General features: G+C 49.8%; 1 protein-coding gene across 11 annotated transcripts in view; it reads right to left on the bottom strand.

Annotated features, from left to right (window-relative positions):
* Positions 1-18,520, bottom strand: part of PIP5K1C (phosphatidylinositol-4-phosphate 5-kinase type 1 gamma) — a 53,414-nt gene that overhangs the window by 24,690 nt on the left and 10,204 nt on the right. For all 11 annotated transcript variants that reach the window (XR_014616731.1, XM_084221283.1, XM_084221285.1 and 8 more), the window contains exons 2-4: positions 3,381-3,412; positions 531-617; positions 99-229 (exon numbers count right to left, since the gene is read on the bottom strand). Coding sequence is in view for 10 of the 11 variants with exons in the window: in XM_084221283.1 (XP_084077409.1) it covers positions 99-229; positions 531-617; positions 3,381-3,412 (250 nt within the window). In the remaining variant the exon portion in view is untranslated. The remainder of the gene's footprint in view (positions 1-98; positions 230-530; positions 618-3,380; positions 3,413-18,520) is intronic.

The raw sequence follows: 18,520 nt of genomic DNA, 5'->3' as shown, positions 1-18,520 counted from the left end.
CTCTGATCTAAAGACAGATGGAAGCTCTCTTGAAAAATCAGTGAGAGGAAAAAAAAAGAAGTAATTCATGCATTTATTTTTTTCTCCTTCTACTTTACCTTGGAAAAAAAATGCTCTCCACCACGTAGAAGTCCTGCATCAGGACATCTCTCTCTGGCTTGGAGCTCAGATTTCCCACAGTATATCCAATCCCCAGTTGGATGGCCCCCTTCAGAGTGGATGAAGTGGTCTGGCAAAAGGAAAAGAGCAGCCAGTGAGCCTTTCACAGCAGATAATCACAATAACAACGCCTGCATTACAACACAGTCATGTCTGTGACTTTTGTGGGGTCATCTCAGGCACCCCACGCTGCTAACCAAGTTTACCCAGCTGCTGAAGAGATGAATTAGGGCTTCAGATTTGCTATTTGCAGGACTGTGCTGTCCAAGAGCGCTGCATAAAAATCTCAACCAGATTAATAACTACTGGGCCAGAACTTCTCTCAGCCTGTCACCCACTTGGGTGCCATCCCCCACTCCCCAAACCCAAACCTTTTTGTAGGTGGTTTCCCCAGAAGCATCCACACTTCGATGACCAATCCTCTTCCCTTGGCCTGGCTGTCCTGGCAGTGAGGGGCCCTGCAAAGAGAGCACAGGGACAGTCAGGGCACAGGCTGAGCTGCCACCAAGCACAAACAGAGCAGCACAGCCACACTCCCACACTGTACTGCATACAGGGCTCATGGTGAACATGCTGCAGAGTGCCAACAGGTGAAAGTGAAGCTCTTTGAATTATACTTCCACCCCTGAAGATGAGTTAGAATAGCAACACTCCACCTGACACCCCCACTGCTCACTGCAGAGCCCTCAGCGAAGACGCTGAGCTCAGAAAAGATCCGTCTGCCAAGATTCCCCTGGTGCTTGACTGCAGTTTCCCATTGATTTAAAACAGTGATGTATTAAATCAAACAGCCACAGAGACTTATTCTTAAAATCCCACGCCCTCAGGTGTCACACTGACACCTTGGGTTTTGCTGGAGAGATCAGAGCCAGCTGATGGGACAGCCCAGCCCCACTCACACTGAGATAATCCATTTAAGCAAGATCTCATCTGTTTACAATCCCAAGGCTGAGCCCACACAGGGTGAGCCACAGGAATGTCTCTTCCACAAGTTTTGAAGTTTACAGAAATGGTATAGACTGCCAGCACTTCAGGGTGACAACAAACCTGCTCCTGTCCCCTTCTCCTCTCCTACCTCTGAGTCTGCCTAGGCCTTTCTTTGCCAACCCAGAAGGTAGCAGGTTGTGGCTGCTCCTTTAACAGCTCGGTATAACCAGGTGTTGGAAGTTCCCTGCAGCTCCTTTCACAGCCCTAGGGACTCTATTCCACCACCAGTTACCACTGCACCTCTACCCAAGCTCTCTGCCAGCTGATCCCCATGGATCCTGGAGCCCACCAGACAGCTAGAAATGCTGGTTAGAGACCAGCACCATTTTGGGGTTTGCTACATTGCAGAACAGCTTTGGATGTTCCTTTGAACAACTTGCAGGGACCCGAGGTCACTTCCCAAGTGACACTGTTCTATCCCTGTCCCTCTTGAGTGCTGCACAGACCCAGCTCTGAACCAACTGCTCCAGCAGACAATGGATAATTTTGCTCAGACTAAGAAGTTCTTTGTACTTTAGCTTTTGATCAAGAGCTTGCAGTTATTTCTGGTCAATCTGCTCATACTTCTCATACTAAGGGGCAGTCTGAGCTCTCCTTCAACAATTCCATTTCCTACGCTATTTCATTGGCAGGGCTAGCCCTGCTTCTGAGCACTCCTCCTCCAGCAGCTGTGAGCAGCAGCACAGCTCAGCCTCTCCTTCTACCAACCCCTTGGATCTTACTCCATGCAAGCCCAAGCTGTGCTGTCCTGCCTTGCCAGTGGCTCCCTGCCATCCTCCCAACGTGATGAGCAGACACAGGCAGGGGAAGGGACTGCCATCCTAGGAACTGCAGTGACAAAAGTCTCTTCCAGTCTCCTGCTCTGCCTGTGGCTGTTTCCAGGGCAAGAAAAAGTGGCCCTATTTGTGCATTGAATGATGCAACCACAGAAGCTGAGCTTCCCACTACACATATTCCTGTGCAGGTACAAAAGAATCAAGTGTCACATTCCAGGCAATTTTCTGGGAAGATTTTGCTGTTCATGTATACAAATGCTCATCATCACAGGTGAAGAATGGGAAGGGGGATATAAAAAAATTTGATCAAACAAAAATCATTTGAACATGATGCCCTAAACCATGAGTGTGGGTTTCAGGGAACAGCTTTCAGGCACAGAGCCTCCTACTAGATTCTCTGCTGCCAACTGTGAAGAGTTTTGCTCCAGAAGGTAACAGTGACTCAGAACCTGTGACCTGGAATATCTACAAGAGAAGATGAGTCCCTGGAGATGTTCCCCTGTTTTAGGGCTTCACAAATCACAGCCTCCCTAATTCGCTCCCAGTGGGTAAGTGTGTGAATCAGAAAAATAGAAACTTCCACAGACACTGAAAGATTTGATCTGCAGCCTTGGGAGAAGCTTGGATTGATATAAAAATATGATACAGACATTAAGCAGAAAAACCATAAACTTATGTTTCTATAGTTGTAAGAATATGCCTTGAGTGAGAAACTGTACTGGGTAAGGTAGTGAAGGATTTATAATGTAGGGGTGTGGTTGTCTAGAGTAAGCTGAGTTTAGGAGTTATAAAAGAAGCATTTGTGTATATGTGTGATAATAGCCCACTGGATAAAAGTATCCACAGTGCAGCAGAAGTAAGTAAAGGTGATAGCTTAGAAAAGCAAAATAAACCCTGTGACAACTGTCTATTGGTTTAAAAAGTTGTGTATTGTCTTGTCACAAAGAACTTGTGACTAATTTGAGCTACGGCCAACTGCCTGCTCCTCTAAAATCTCAGCCTTTGAGACTGATGTTCATCTGAGCAATAAATCATTCTTAGCCAGAAACTAGTCCCATCCCTTCATTAAAAGCAGTCACAATGACAGGTAAGACCCACCACAGAGGCCTGGGGATTCCCAATGCATGCACTCTCCAGTTCCCACCTCTAGGTGCTGGTGTGGGAGAGGTGCCCTCAGTCAACCATGAAGAGGCATCATGGATCACACAGCCAGAACTGGCCACATGATGGGCACAATCCCTCCACATCCCTTCTGTGGCTGCAGTGATGCAATGAAGGGACCCCAGAGACCTACCACTAATTCTATTTCTCCCAAATAACAGATACAGATTTTGTAGTAATCTTGTAAATATTTTGAAATGCAGTTTTGCTCAGAAAAGGCAGGCAGAAGAGTTTCCTAGAACTCTGTGTTCTCATTTCTCAACACAGGACTGTCAAACCCAGCTTTACACATCTCACCTCAGTGATGGCAGACTTCTTTGGGCCCAGACCTGCAGACAAAAGGGAAGAGCATCAGGAGAAGTAAGAATATCCAATAAAAACCCCTAACCCAACCACCAAAACTCACAAAACAGCTCAAAGCTTTGTCTTTTCAAATACAGCAGCCAGCCTTTAGAGCAGCTGGTTTTACTCAGTTTTCAGCTTCACTAGTGCAGGAATCTGATGATACAGGAGTCACCTGAACAATTTCATATTCAGAAGCACAAAAATACACTTTTTTTTCCCAGCAACAGTATTTCCTAGAGGATGCAGAAGAGAGGTCTTGCAAATCTCTGCTGCCCCAGTAAGCAATGGGTCCACACTACACCGAAGAGCTGGATCCACATAGAAACCCAGAGAGCCACTCCTGAAGCTGTTTTCCAGCCACTCAGAAGGCACTTGACAAACTATATTGATAATTGAATATATTTATAGAATCCTATGTCCAAATATATCACACAAATGAATGCATCATTTATCTTTATCGCTGCCTCAGGAGAAGCCACTGCTGCTCCATTACAGTCAACACTGGAAATCAGGGTTTTGCCTTAAGCTTTTAGGTATATAATCAGAGCTGGAAATACAGGCCCAAACCCTCTGACATGAGGCCATCTCCCATTTCCTAGCCTGAGTTTGTTTTTCTGAGCCCAAGTTTGCAAGAAGCTCCTTCATTTCAGACAGCAGGGAGCTGCTGTGTGGAACATGGGACAGTGAGATCCAGCCCAGCTGGCTCCTGAGAGTGACCATGAAGGATCAAGAGCTGCTGGAGAGGGGCTCCCCACACCACCCCAGCAGCCCCCAGCACCTCTGTGTGCACAGACCAGTTCTCATGGGGGAGTCTCCTGCACAGAACACAAACTCAAGGGACAGCTTTAAGGCCTTACTTCCACATATGAGTCTGCCACTCCCTGCTCCTGTCCTACAGTGTTCCTACAGGCACAGATCCTTAGCAACCCATAATCCTTCAGAAAGGGCTTAATTTTGCAAAAGACCATTGAGTGCACTTTTGAGTTGATCTACATTCAAATTAGGGGGTGGTCTTCTCTGGGAGGGAGTGGATGTCCTCTGTCCTCTGTCTCTTGGCTGGAGAGCAGGAAAAGCCCAAGAGCCCCCAACCCAACTTCTGCTGCTTCAGCATCTCCCCCATTTGGTGAAGGAAGAACTTTGAGGGTTTACCCATGGTACCTGTTCAACCCCCTCAAAGAGAAGCAGTGATGTTGCTCCAGGGCTTGTTTCAGAAGGAGCCTGAGCAAGAACCTGGGCATCAGGACCTGAAGGGGCTCCAGGAGAGCTGGAAAGGGACTTTGGACAAGGGCCTGGAGAGACAGAACAAGGGGGAATGGCTTCCTACTGCCAAAGGGCAGGGTTAGATGGGATACTGCAAAGAAATTCTCCCCTGTGAGGATGGTGAGGCCCTGGCACAGGGTGCCCAAAGCAGCTGTGGCTGCCCCTGGATCCCTGGCAGTGTCCAAGGCCAGGCTGAACAGGACTTGGAGCAACCTGGGATGATGGAAGGTGTCCCTGCCCATGGCAGGGGGTAGAACAAGATGAGCTGTAAGGTCCCTTCCAATCCACAACATTCCAAGATTCCACGATAATGGGATGACAACGCCAGGGAAGTGTGTGACTCAGTCACATTTTGGAAAATATTTCAGACTCCAGAAAGCAAATAAACAACAAACCCAACAAAAAACCCTGGGTGATCACAGGGGAGATGAAGGTGCTGTGACTCAGAAGTGCTGCAGATGTCTCACCATCCTGATCTCCACAAATTGGGCAGTCCCTCACGTGAAACAGGTCTTGTCACGTGGCATTTGGATTTGCCTGCAGCCCGGCCTGCGGGGCAGAGCCAGGGTGGCACAGAAGAGTCACTTCTTGTTATTCTCCTTTGAACAGTGCCCAACTCCTGCCTCAGGAACAGCCACTGAAATGCCCCTCCCTGTGCTGCACAATCCAGAGCGGGACCCTGCCGGGCGCAGAGCAGCTGCCCTCGCTCGGGCACACGCTCACACCGGCTCCTCAGGGAGGCTGGGTGACACACACCACAAGGGACATGAACCCTGTCACTCCTCCAGCTCTCAGACTGCAGCACCACATGGCTCAGGACCACTGGGAGCTCAAATTGTGCTGAAAAATTCCTTCTTTGGCCTAAGCCAACACAACTTTTTGATCATTGAACAAAACACCCTGCAATGGCCCGGAGAGCAGGAAATACAGCTGCGAGTGAGCATTTGTCTAATGAACTTCCAGGGCACAAGCTGAAGAAGCACTTCCAGACCATGGGGGAATCCAAAGGAGCTAATGCTGCTCCAGACTGAGCACTGGAAATTGCTGGGAAACCAGCACAGTTGAGAGCTCTGGGCCATGCTCTCCCTGCACGGCTGCCACTGCTCTCCTGCTGCACTAAGCTTGTTTCTGCACTTTGTCACAATTCCAGAGCAGGAGATTATCTTTAATTTTGTGGTAATTACCACAAGCCACTTTCATTCCCAGCTTTTAGGTGTCTGTTGCTGTACACGTACCAAATGTGGAATCAACACCAACCATCCACACAAAGGAAAGGTATCGGAGGGAAGGAACCACACATCTCTGACGTGGGCAAGAGCAACCCCAGCAAAACCTCCCTCTGCCTCCACCACTAATAAAAAGTAATCAGCTTTATAAAATCAACTTGTCTAGTCAGAAAATGTAAAAATCATCCACTGGCTCCTCTGTGCATGGCACATGGCTGTGCTCGGCTCAAACAAGCTGACAGATGGTCTGGCAAAATCTGATTTAACTCCAGCTCCAGGGGTTATTGAGCCACGAGGCAGCGCTGGGGTTTGCGGGAGTGCTGCTGCAGGAAGTTTCGACACTTAACGAGCTAATTGAAATAATTCTTATCCGATTTGGTGTGGCTTACCAGGCCGTGCTCAGAAATGGGATGAGAGGCTCTTGGAGGGAAACCCTGAGATGAAACCTCAACTTTCTGCCCTTCCTCCAGGCTGTGCCTGGGTTCTGCCAGGCACTTCATGCATGCTTGACCTGCTGCCTTCAGTTCTGTTCTCATCTGTGCAGGGCTTCAAGTGACCCTGTCCCAGTGCTTGAGCTTCTATGCAGCCTCTGAAATAAACACTTCAGTTGTGGCATTCAGCAATTCCCATCTCAGACTTAACTTGTGTTTTTTCCATATTCACAGTCACACTGGACATCTCCACCACTGAGCTGACGCCCTGCAGGACAGGCAGGAATTTCCTCCTGGAAAGCCTCTGCACAGGAAAGGGCTCAAGTTTCAGCTCTACCAGCCAGAGGAGCAAAACCTCCACAAGGTAAGGGTGGGGAGGCCCTGGCCAGGTTGCCCAGAGCAGCTGTGGCTGCCCCTGGATCCCTGGAAGCGTTGCAGGCCAGGTTGGATGAGGCTTGGAGCAACCTGGGACAGTGGAAATGTCCCTTCCACTCCCTCCAAACCAGCTGAGGCAGGCTGACTTGCCAAAACTCTTCATCATCAAAACAGGCATTAGAGGCTTCTGTCCACTGGAAAGGAATTCCTTAAAAGGTTTACAAAAATCCAGCAGAAGCCTAATTTAATATCACAGAATATCCTGAATATCCTAGTGGGATCCCGGAATATCCTGAGTGGGAAGGCACCCACAAGGACCACTGAGCTTAGTCCCTGTCCCTGCACAGCCACCCCAACACCCCCACCCTGAGCAGCCCTGAGAGCTCCTGCAGCTCTGGCAGCCTTGGGACCATTCCCTGGGGAGCCTGGGCAGTGCCCACATGATCTAATAACGAAGTTTTCTTTATATACACAGACACATATTTATAAATTTAAAGTATTTGATGCTTTATGATGCCTTAGAGAAGTCAAAACAAATCTGAATAACCAGTGGACTCCTTTCTCTGATTAGAACTGCTGCTGCATCTTTAGTAAAAGCTTCACTTTATTTAAGGGTTTATAAGGACATACAATGTGACTGGAACTAAAAATACATGAAAATAGAAATGCTACATAAGCTCCTTGGCTGGAGGCTGCAACAGCATGACACTCCCAGAAATCCAGCACACCAGAGACCTGCAGTTTGCCACTTGCACTCAGCCTGGTCTGGTGGAAGGTCTCCCAAAGGAGGGTGCCTATCTCATTTTTCACTTTCTCCATTGAGAACAAGACAATGTGACACAGCTGAGCAGCCCATTTGGACAACAAGGGGATGTGGAGACTGTAACCAGGACATGATTCCCTGTTCCATCTGATCCCTAATATAGACTTGCTCAGTCAATGCCTTACAGGCAAAGGCAGGAACAAGAATGCCAAGACAGGAGCTGTGGAAGTTAAAGCCCCTACACATGTGTTGCTATCGAAATACAGGCAGAAAGGATGGAAATTAAACATATCCTCAAAAGAGACTGCTGTTACTACCTGTAAAGAGACTGCTGGTAAAAACAAACTGAAATTAAGGGAGACTGGGGGAAAGTGATTCAGCAAATATGGAATGGTATGGGTTGGAAGGGACCTTAAAATTAATCTCATTCCACCCCTTGCCATGGGCAGGGACACCTTCCACTAGATCAGGGTGCTCTGAGCCCCCCTTGGACACTTCCAGCGATGGGGCATCCACAGCTGCTCTGAGCACCCTGTGCCAGGGCCTCAGCACCCTCACAGGCAAGAATTTCTTTGCTATTTCCCATCAACCCTGCCCTTTGTCAGGGCATTCCCCCTTGTTCTGTGCCTCCAGGCCCTTCTCCAGAGTCCCTCTCCAGCTCTCTTGTAAGCCAGAAAACACTCCTGAGCTGGGAAGCAGCCCCTGAGTCAGAGCAGCAGCCAGCTGGGCTTCCCAAGTAGCCAGCAGAAGCATCAGGCTGTGGCTCAAGGCACAGGCAAAAGCAATCCCTGAATTTCTTCTCACACGCCACACGTGTGGCTCCAGCTCCCAGCACATGGAGCAGGAGCACAGGGCAGTCCTGGGAGGGGAGGGGACACCACAGGGAGCAGGAGCTGGCTGAGCCACCCTCCAGAGAAGGCAGCTGAATACAACCCACCCTTCCCAGGCACCTACTTCTGATCATTAAACATATTTTCTTCCCATAATTCAACACAATTTCATTCAGATGAGAATCATCAAGTAAGGCACACAATTAAATTAAAATGTTGGGGGTTTTTTTCCCCTTATATGTGCCATGTCTTGGCAAAAAGAGCTGTAGCTGTTCAGCACCCTGGGCCTGGATCACTGCTCCTGCCATCTGAGAGCTTGGAGAAATAACACAGAAATAAAGCAACCTGAGATAAATTCTGCTTGTTATGTAGAACCTACATAAAGCTTTACTATCTAAATGTATCTATTTTTCCCTGCAGCACTGCCAGACTGACTGACTTTGGGGATCATACACACAAAACTGGTCCTGGAAAAACCCAGCTGACCCTCTCTACTGCATGGTTCACCCCATTATTCATCCCAGTGCTCAGGCAAGGCTTGCTCCATCCCTATGGGCAAGCATACAGGGGGAGGAGAGGTCTGGCTCTGATGCACCTGCAGCACAGGTAGCTCAACATTCCTCAGGACACTTTAGCCAGCATCCAAAGTCCAGCAGCTATTTGCAGCAGAAATGCTGGCAGCACCGGGCAGTATCCAAACTGGGCTACCAGGAGTAGCCAGAGATAAATAATCCTGTTTAATCCCACCTCAGCCACCCTGACCTGCTCCCTGTCCTCTGCTCCTTCTCACCCACCTGGGCTCCGTGCCTTGTTTGAAGCACACAGGAGCCACCTTCACATAAAACAACACTTGCACACCAGGATCTGCTGCCCCAGCTCCGTGTGCTGCACTCTTCCCATGGCCTTTGTCTTGTTTTTCTCAGCAGAAACAAGGGGATGGGAACAGCAAGGCTTGTACAAATAAATGGCTTGTACAAATGAAGGGAAAGAGCTTAATGTGCAGGCTGGGCCTCAGGGCACTGCTGTGCTACCTGCTGACAGCAGTGACATGGCTGACCCCTCCTTTCCACCCCGGGCATGGACATGCTCTTCCATTAAGTGGAGACGGATGGGCACAGGGAGCCCCAGCCACCCCCTCAGGTCTCTGATCCCCAGACTCCAGAAGCTGCTCCCCTGCTAGCTCCTAGGGATCAGCACTGAACCTGTATTTTACAGCCCAGCTCGGCTGATCAAAGCAAACTTCCAGCTTATGGAGCATCAGCACTGCCAGGCACTGCCACAAAAGGATGTTCTGCAGTAAAGGCCTCTACCCGCCTGGTTTATTTTTGGGTTTATGCAGAAACTCTCTCTGCCTCAAAAATAAATCCGTTTATCCCAGCTCAAGAGGCAGGGCAGAGGCTGAAGACGCAAGCAGGGAGTTAGCACGTCCCTTCCTCATCGTCAGCTGCAGGTGCCACCACATCCGGGGCGCAGCATCCCGGGTGCAGCCCTCCCCAGGGAGCTGAGCCAGGACATCACCACGCTGCAACGTTTCCTTAACAACTCCCTGGAAAAGCACTTACAGCACCAAAGCCCAATTACAGTGAGGAACAAGCAGGACAAGACCAGGGAAATGAAATTCAAAAAGAACTGATTTGTTTTCTTGTTTTGGATCAGTTGCATGTAGAAAAAGGACAATTTTGGAGCGCTGAGCCCAAAGCGTGTGACACGGTGACAAAAAGCACAACAAAAATCTCATCAAAAGCAGCACACAATAGCTGCCACCCAGCAGCGGAACAGGCTGCAGCCGCTCGCCTCAGTAATTATGCAATCCAGTGGGATGTTTGGGCAAACATCTGCTCCATGGGAAAGGTGCAGCCTTATCTGAACACCGTGTTCCTGCTCCCTTGCACAGGAGGATTGTGCAGCGGAGGAAGGCGGGCTCCCCAGCACGTCCCCCGCGGGCACTGGGGGCAGCAAGGCGGGTGGCTCCCAAGGTCGGACACCCAGCAGCGGCACAGTGCCGGCCTCCTCCCACCTTCTGGCTTCGCTGTTACAACCTGCAAGTCCAATCTGCCTACCAGCACTCACAACAAAGCTTGAGCAGGATTAGAGAGAGCAAACATAGAGCAGCAAGTGTCACCTCTGCAGGACCGAGTCAGTTCTGTGCCTGTGATGACACTCAGGCACACTAAAACCACGACGCCAATTTAGAGCCAGGGCCATAAAAGGCTGAAGGACTTTGAAGCCACATTCCTCACAATCATCCAGAAGAGCCAGAGCAACATTCAGCTGCCCTTACCTATGTTTAAGGAAAGGATAAGCTTCAAATCCCCTACGAGCAGGTTACAACCCACTGACTGCTCACTCCAGCATGTCCTGCCTGCCCAGAGCTGGGGTTTGGCAGCAAGAGGACACAGAACCTCCTGCTGCCTTTATGGCTGTGTTGCAAAACCACTGGAACCTGAATGCAGCACATGACCCCAGGCAGCCCCTGGGACTCTATTCTGTGTGTTCAGATGGAGTTTCCAGCTGCATTCCAGCAACAAGGTCTCTGAGAGTCACTTCCAAAACCCAGGTCAGAGAAGCACAAGGCAGTGAGGGAATTCACTTCCCTCCTTCATTTTCCAAGCATCCCCCCCACCTGCAGACTCCTGCTGAGAAGCAGGATCCAGGACCTTTAACATGTCCTACCTATGTGCAGGGAAGGAGGCTCACCTCCATCCTCCAATATGCCGCTCTCCGAGGGCCACTAATAAAGAGGGAGAAGCTTGACCTGACTAATCCGAGGTTACACCCTGCCTGCCACAGCCAGAACAGTTGTTCTGTCCCAAATACCCAGGGTTTCCATCATGGCACAGCTCAGGGCTTTGGCTGCTTGGGGCTTAGTGTCAGTCCATAGCACCTCCCAGGCAGGTAGGGATTAGTGCTACTGGAGCCTCTTCGCCAGCCAGGCTCCTTTTGGAACTAACTCGCTGGCTCTGTGAGGACACTTCAAGGCAAATGCCAGGCAAAGGACAGGGAACTGCTAGCTGGAGAAAGGATATATTCACTGTGCTCAATCCCAAAATGTCTTATGCTGATAAACAGCACAGGATATTGTTATTGAGACGACAAACCCCTTTAACTAGAGCAGGGGGATGCCTCTGCACATCAGCTTGGCTCCCTTTCCAATATTCCTTCTCTGCGTATCCTGCAGACGATCTCGGCGTGTCTGGGGGGAGCACTGGCAATGCAAAGGAACCATTCCAGCTGCCTGCAGGAGCAGCAGCACAGCAGACACCATGAGAGTTGGACTGCAGGCTGCATGAGACAGTGACAAACTATGCCCCTGACTTTATCTCTCAGCCCTGTCTCCCTCCAGGAGGGCTTGGCTAGATAATTCGTAACTTCCACTATTTAAAAGTGCCCTCCTCAAACGAGCCTAGGCCCCTTGCTCACTCACCAGCAGGAATTATTCTCAACTAATTTAGCCTGAGAATACAGGAATGCAACCCACAAAAGATATCCACCATTTTCTGACATTCTAAAAAAACGTGTTGAAGTCCAGTAACTACAGTCAAAGAAGGTCAGGAAATCTATTTGAAGTTTCCCAATAATCACCTACCACAACACCAGGACACAGAGATGTCACCACAGTCAGCACAGCTTTAAATCCGTGGGATCCCAACTGACAGCAGCCCCCAAAGGGAAAACAGCTGTTCTGACTGCAGGCCACCCTTCACAAGACATCCCAAAGGTGCACCTGCATTTTTACCTAGTGGGGCATTTCCTGATTTACTCTGTAGCCAAAGCTGCTCGGCTAAATCCTGTAAGGTTTAATTCCACTCTGGCTAACATCACCTGACAGAGATTTTCTGAGGGTGCTCAAGCACTGGAGACTTGAAAGGGGATTTCAGAGCAAGGTTACATATAACATGCGTCACTGGAGATAAAGTCCTTGTACCCAGCCTGATGGGAGCAGCCAACAAACTCCTTCACCAAACACTTCCAGGCTGCCACAGGTGCTGCTGACAACACTGCAATGTGGAGCTTTGCATCCCAATGCTGAGGACAAGGCCTGGGTGGGAAAGGAGGCAGGGACATCTCTAACTTCTACCTGTTTCAAAAACAGATGTCCAGGCAAAAGCATTAGGTTGCATTTCCAGTTTTTAGAGTGTGAGTTTGTGACACAGCCCTCAAAGAGCACAACCTCTGCACAACTCGGGCATGGTTTTCAAGTTGACCAGGTACCAATGAAAACACACAGTTAAGAAAACATGCTTAAAAAAGCAGAGTAGTGACACATTCAGTCAAGATTTGACTTGATAATCTTGCAGGTCTTTTGCAAACTTAAAGACTCCATGATTCTATGACCTACTTCTAAATAAACCTGAGTTTTTGCTGATGTAAAAAGGAGAAACCCAAGTTCTCCAAGCTGCAGATACAGCTCATCTGAGCTGGTTTCTTGGCCTCATTCAAAACTTACTCTTCCAACTCCACTGCTTCCCATCAGCATGTCCTGTGCCTGCCTGGCAGCACCTCACCACCCTTGCTGCCTGTGCCTCTCCTGCACACCCATCCAGATCCCAGAACTCAACAAAGTGAGGGCTGGCCAGCCCTTTAGGAGCAAACTCTGCTTAATCCATTCCAGCTACTGCAAATTCTTTCCTCCAGGTAGATCCAGATGGATCCTGGGCTGCATCAAAAAAAATTGTGACCAGCAGGTTGAGGAAGGGGATTCTGCCCCTCTGCCCCACTTGTGTGAGGTCCCACCTGCAGAGCTGCCTCCAGGTCTGGGATCCAACATCAACAAGATATGGAGCTGCTGGAGCAAGTCCAGAGGACCTGGAGCAAAAGCAGGAGACCCTCTGCTCTGAAGCTGAGGGTGCTCATCTGGGCAAGGCTCCAGGGAGAATTCAGAGCCCCTTGCAGGGCCTAAAGGTGCTCCAAGAGAGCCAGAGAGGAACTTTGGACAAGGGCTTAGAAGGACAGGACAAGGGGGAATGGCTTCCCACTGCCAGAGGGCAGGGTTAAATGTGATATTGGGAAGAAATTTTTGGGCTCAGGTTGGATGTGGCTTGAAGCAACCTGGTCTAGTGGAAGGCATCCCTGCCCATGGCAGGCTATGGAACAAGATGAGCATTAAGGTCCCTTCCAACCCAAACTATTCTGTGATTCCATGATCCCTCCCCTCCCTGGACATGCCAACACCTTCTCTCTTCCCCAGACCGAGGGGGCTGGTAGCCAGGAGGGGTCCTGATCCTCCAGTCTTCACCCCAACTGGGGCTCTGTGAGTAACATTCCCCAGAGATGCAGCAGCTCTGGACAGACAGGTCACTGTGCTGTCAGACTCAGGAATGATCTCCAGGGCAAAAGCTACTGGCACAAGGTGTGGGGAGTTGGAGGTTAAGAATAAATTTACATTATTGCTCATTACCATGTTCTTTTCTCACCGCCCTAGCTAAAGCCTTCTGTTCTTTGTGACTCTAGTGTTTGGATCAGGTGCTCCTGCTCTGCTCTCACAAAGGCACCTGCACAGATGGAAGAAAACAAACCACAGCAGAACAAGCTCCAAAGATGGAGTGTGCTGCCAAAAATTGTAACTCAAAGTTTCAGCAGGTCTCTCCTCTCCCTGGGATCCTGGCTGTAGCATGGTAGCCAGTGACTCAGCTAGGAGCTGAAAAGACGATACCTAAAAAACAATGACATTCCAAAATTACTTCTAGAGCTCTTACTAGGAAATTTAAACAGGTGAGACATGACGAGACAGCCTGCTGCCCATGGTGGGCTACAGGGATGTCTCCGTTGCATTACACCGGCCATCAGGGACAGCCTCCTACAGTGCAGGCAGCCACGAGCTGAAGGACAGCTGGTTCTGGCACAGACCTGCAGCCTGCTCAAAGCTGGGGCAGAAAAGCAGCTTCTCCAGCCTGGCCTGGAGGACTTGCACTTAGGAGGCTGAGCCAGGGATTTATTACTTCTATTTAACCAAGTGCAGCAATGCCCATTTATTTCTTCATTTGGGAACCAGATCTCCAGACTCTGCACAGGTATGCGCCCAAAGATGCAAAAGAAGAAAGTAAAATCCAAAAGAGCACTCAGGTTCCCAAGGTGCTGCTCAGGCAGAACTGAGGCTGTTGCTGAGCTTGTTCTCCTAAACTCCTGCAGGCCACCAGGTGCTGAGGACCCTGCAGATTGCTGGCACTGTTTTCTCCAAGGCTGAGCACACACTTGTACCCAGCACAGCCACAAACCCCTCTGGGAGCAGCACCAGCTTGGGCTGAGCTTGCAGGGGCCATGGGATGTGCCTCACCTTGGTACTCCTGCACTTGCACAGGACAGAGGAGGGGTCAAGGTCTCCCTGAAGTGATGTGGTTTCTAGGATGTGTCTGACAGACGAAAGACAACAAGTTAGCTTGGAGTTGAACCCCAGCCAGCTGGGTCAGCTCTCTTCCCAGCTTTCCAGAGCCTCCACATCTTGCGTTGTGGGTTTCAGGGCAGCTCTTCTCCAGTGAGGAGGAGGAGGAAAGGCATGCCTTAAACAGAGAGAACTACAACTAAAGAATATTGACTGACTACAACTAAGAATATTCCTGTCCCACACAGGGTTGGCAAGACCCCTCTGCCCAGGTGAGATGTGCAGGTGGGGTGAACCCAACCTTAACCAGGGAGGCAGAAAGCAAGTTTGGGCATCAAGCTTGAATTCCCAAGGCAATGACTTTGCAAAAATGCAAGTGACCACCTCAGGAAGAGCCCAGGCTGGCTGCCTACACACCTCATAGATGTGCACTGAAATCACTTTGTAAGCTCCAGATGCAACTGAGAACAACTTCTGGTCTCCAAGGCTCTCAAATAGAGCCCTGAACAACTTGTGCCCTTCTCAGGGCTTTACTCAGCATCTGCCCAACACAAGGAAAAACTTGGGATGCCATATGAATCACAGAATCATTAAGGCTGGAAAAGACCTCCAACATCATCAGGCCCAACCTCTGACTGAAGCTCACCATGCCCACTAAATCATACAGCCAAGTGCAATTTCTACTTGTTTTTTGAACACTTCCAGGGATATCATCACCCCCACTGTTCTGGGTAGCCTGTCAAGGCCTGACCACTCTTTCAGTGAGGAAATTTTCCCAGTGTCCAACCTGAACCTCCCCTAGGCCACCTTAAGGCCGTTTCCTCTCCTCCTGTCCCTGTTCCCTGGGAGTAGAGCCTGACCCCACCCCAGCTCTCCCCTCCTGTCAGGGAGTTGTGCTGAGGCACAAGGTTCCTCCTGAGCCTCCTTTTCTCCAGGCTGAGCCCCTCCAGCTCCCTCAGTTGCTCCTGGTGCTCCAGCCCCTTCCCCAGTTCTGTTCCCTTCCCTGGACACGCTCCAGCCTCTCAATGTCCTTCTTGTTGTGAGAGGCCCAAAACTGACCCCAGGACTCGAGGTAGGGCCTCAGCAGTGCCCAGCACAGGGGGCAGGCACTGCTCTGGTCCTGCTGGCCACACAACTCAAGCCAGCAGCATGGAGTGAACTTCAGCTTAGCCTTCCTGAACTACACAGAAGAACCTCATGAGTTCTTTAACACTGTTTGCTAAGATTTCAATAAAACAAGAAATAAATTCGTTCCCCTGAACCAGAACACTACAAGTTTGTATCAAACAAACACACACTACCACTGACCTGCAAAAGAGAGGGGGAACAGCACAATCTGCTCCTCTCTTTGGAGATAACACAAGCCACAGCCAGGCACACTGACATCAAATATTCCCTCTGAAAAGCATCTCCAGGAGGACAACCCAGCTGTGTGCTCAGGCTTCTCCTCCCAGCCACCAGCCCTCTGGTTTATGGTGGTGGTCGTGGAGGCAGGAACAGACAGAGGTGTGTGGTGACGCTGGCCAACACTCACACAGCAGACCTCAGTGGGGAATAAAGGATTCTGCAGGCTGACATGGGCAGTCTCATAGCTTAAGGTCTACATCTGCTGGCTCCCAATCTAGCAGCTTCCTTCCAAACCAGATGGCATCAGCCTCCAGCTCTGTCCCACCAAGGCGCGGGGGGAAGCCGAGCAGGTCTGAGCTCCTTTCCCACGGCACAGCAGAAGGGCAGCCGAGAGGCTCAGAGCAGCAGGGGGGAAGGTGCCCATGGGAACAGGAGAAGGCAGCTGTGATGAAGCAGAATCATCCTGCAGGTACCACAGCCCCTTTCAAGGATGGGACCAAGCTCTACAGTTTTGGATGGGCTTCAGTCTTGGCTTCCTCTTCACCAAAACGGGTGCATTGGTTTTGCCTGTATTTAAAGGTGAGTCATAAGGCAAAGGAGCTTTGAAGACTTTTCCTGTCAAGTCAAAAGCAGGAGCTCTAATAGAAAACATGAAGTACTAGGCAGCCCTTGCCACTTCTGCCTGCAACACACTCCTTTTTCCTTTAGATGAGCAGCTGCCATTCAGACACATCTTATCCCTCCCTCCCACAGGCCTTGAATTAAGTCATTTTTCACCCCACCTCACCCTAACAGATTAAGTTTTTAACCCACTTCACAGCAAAACTAAGCATTTAAATTTAATTTCTTTAGCTGCTGTAAAAACCCACCTTCTTTCTGTAGGTCACAGTTTGCTTTTCATGCTGGGCACTTCCAGCCTCCTTTCACTTCCAGTTTTCAGTTTAGAAAAGATTAAAAATAAATCCAATCTTTGTGTTTTAAAATCTGGGAGTTCAGGGAGCTACAGTATGTCTCTGAGATTGTTATAAACTTTAAATCTTATCCCCTGTGGAAGCGCATTGCCATCCCATCCATGCAAAACCAGAGCCTGCACATATTAAACCAAGTTCTTCCCAAATTGCCACGTTTCTCATTTTCTTTAATAAGCATTTTCTGGCATTATCAGTCCAGAAGCCACTTACTCAAAAGACTGTCCCAGATAGTTAATCCACCAGTGACTCCTGCCCAATACTGAAATGAAAACAAACATCCAACCCTCTGAGATTACAGAGGAGAAAGACTGTCAGCAGTTCTCTACCATCAAAATTAATTTAAGCCTGAAGAGATGCTGGGTTGAGAAGAAGTATCTTGGAATTCAAAAAATCCATATGCATATCAATCAGTATGAGGCTGCAGCCTCACCTCCAGTGCTGGGGGCACTTTGGGCACCACAGGATCAGAAGGATCCAGAGCTGGTGGAGAGTGCCCAAAGGAGGGACACGGAGCTGGGGAAGGGGCTGAGGAGCAGCTGAGGGCACTTGGCTGGTTCAGCTGGAGCACAGGAGACTGAGGGGAGGCTCCTCGGGGGCTGCAGCTCCTGCCCAGGGCAGGCACAGGGGCAGGGGCTGAGCTCTGCTCTGGGACAGGGGGCCAGGAAGGGCTGGAGCTGTGCCAGGGCTTGGCCTGGAGCTCAGGGAAAGGTTCTTCCCCCCGAGGCTGCTGGGCACTGCCCAGGCTCCCCAGGGAATGGTGCCAAGGCTGCCAGAGCTGCAGGAGCTCTCAGGGCTGCTCAGGGTGGGGGTGTTGGGGTGGCTGTGCAGGGACAGGGGCTGCGCTGATCATCCCTGTGGGTCCCTTCCAGCTCAGGATATTCCAGGAATCAGTGAAAAGCTACAAAATACAACATAATATCTACCTCCTGAAAAACTTCATTGTCTTGTAATGTAAGTCAGAATTGGAGGGGAAAAAAACATTCCATTAAGCAAAGGCAATTGTTAACCTTCCAGATTTCAGCTCTAATCACTGAACAAACAGTCCTCACCAACCACAGAAACCACCCCATAACATGTGCTATTTAAACTCCCAAATAATCCCCACCTGTTAGGCAAGAGTGAAACCCAAGGCCTTATTTCTGAATTCCACCTCAGCAAGTGTCTGTAACTGAGCATGTCATTAACAGTGACAAGCACAGCTTTGAGACTTCATTTTCTGCTCTCTCTATTCCAGCTTTGAAGTCAGGGACTATTTTACATCTCTACAGTTTGCATTTCTGCCAGCAAATGCTCTGCGTTTTGTACACTGCCCCCGTCAACACACAGCCAGCCAGATGGAGAGAGCGGCACCCAACACGTACAGAGAGGAGGAAAACTGTCACTTTGCAGATGACACCCAGTTAAAAGTGACATTTAAAGAGAAGACAAACGGTTTCAGGTATTACATCTGCCCTCTGGGCTGCATGTGGGACTGAGCACACCACCCCTTCATGCTGGCACAGGGATGCAGAACCAGCTACACTGACAGAAACTGCAGAATCAAGAACACAGAGAGACAACCAAGTTCCAC

This window comes from Fringilla coelebs, assembly GCF_963513975.1.
Source record: "Fringilla coelebs genome assembly, chromosome: 24".
Taxonomy (NCBI): Eukaryota; Metazoa; Chordata; class Aves; order Passeriformes; family Fringillidae; genus Fringilla; species Fringilla coelebs.
The sequence above is the reverse complement of the archived record's forward strand: the minus strand, read 5'-3'. Positions and strand labels throughout refer to the sequence as shown.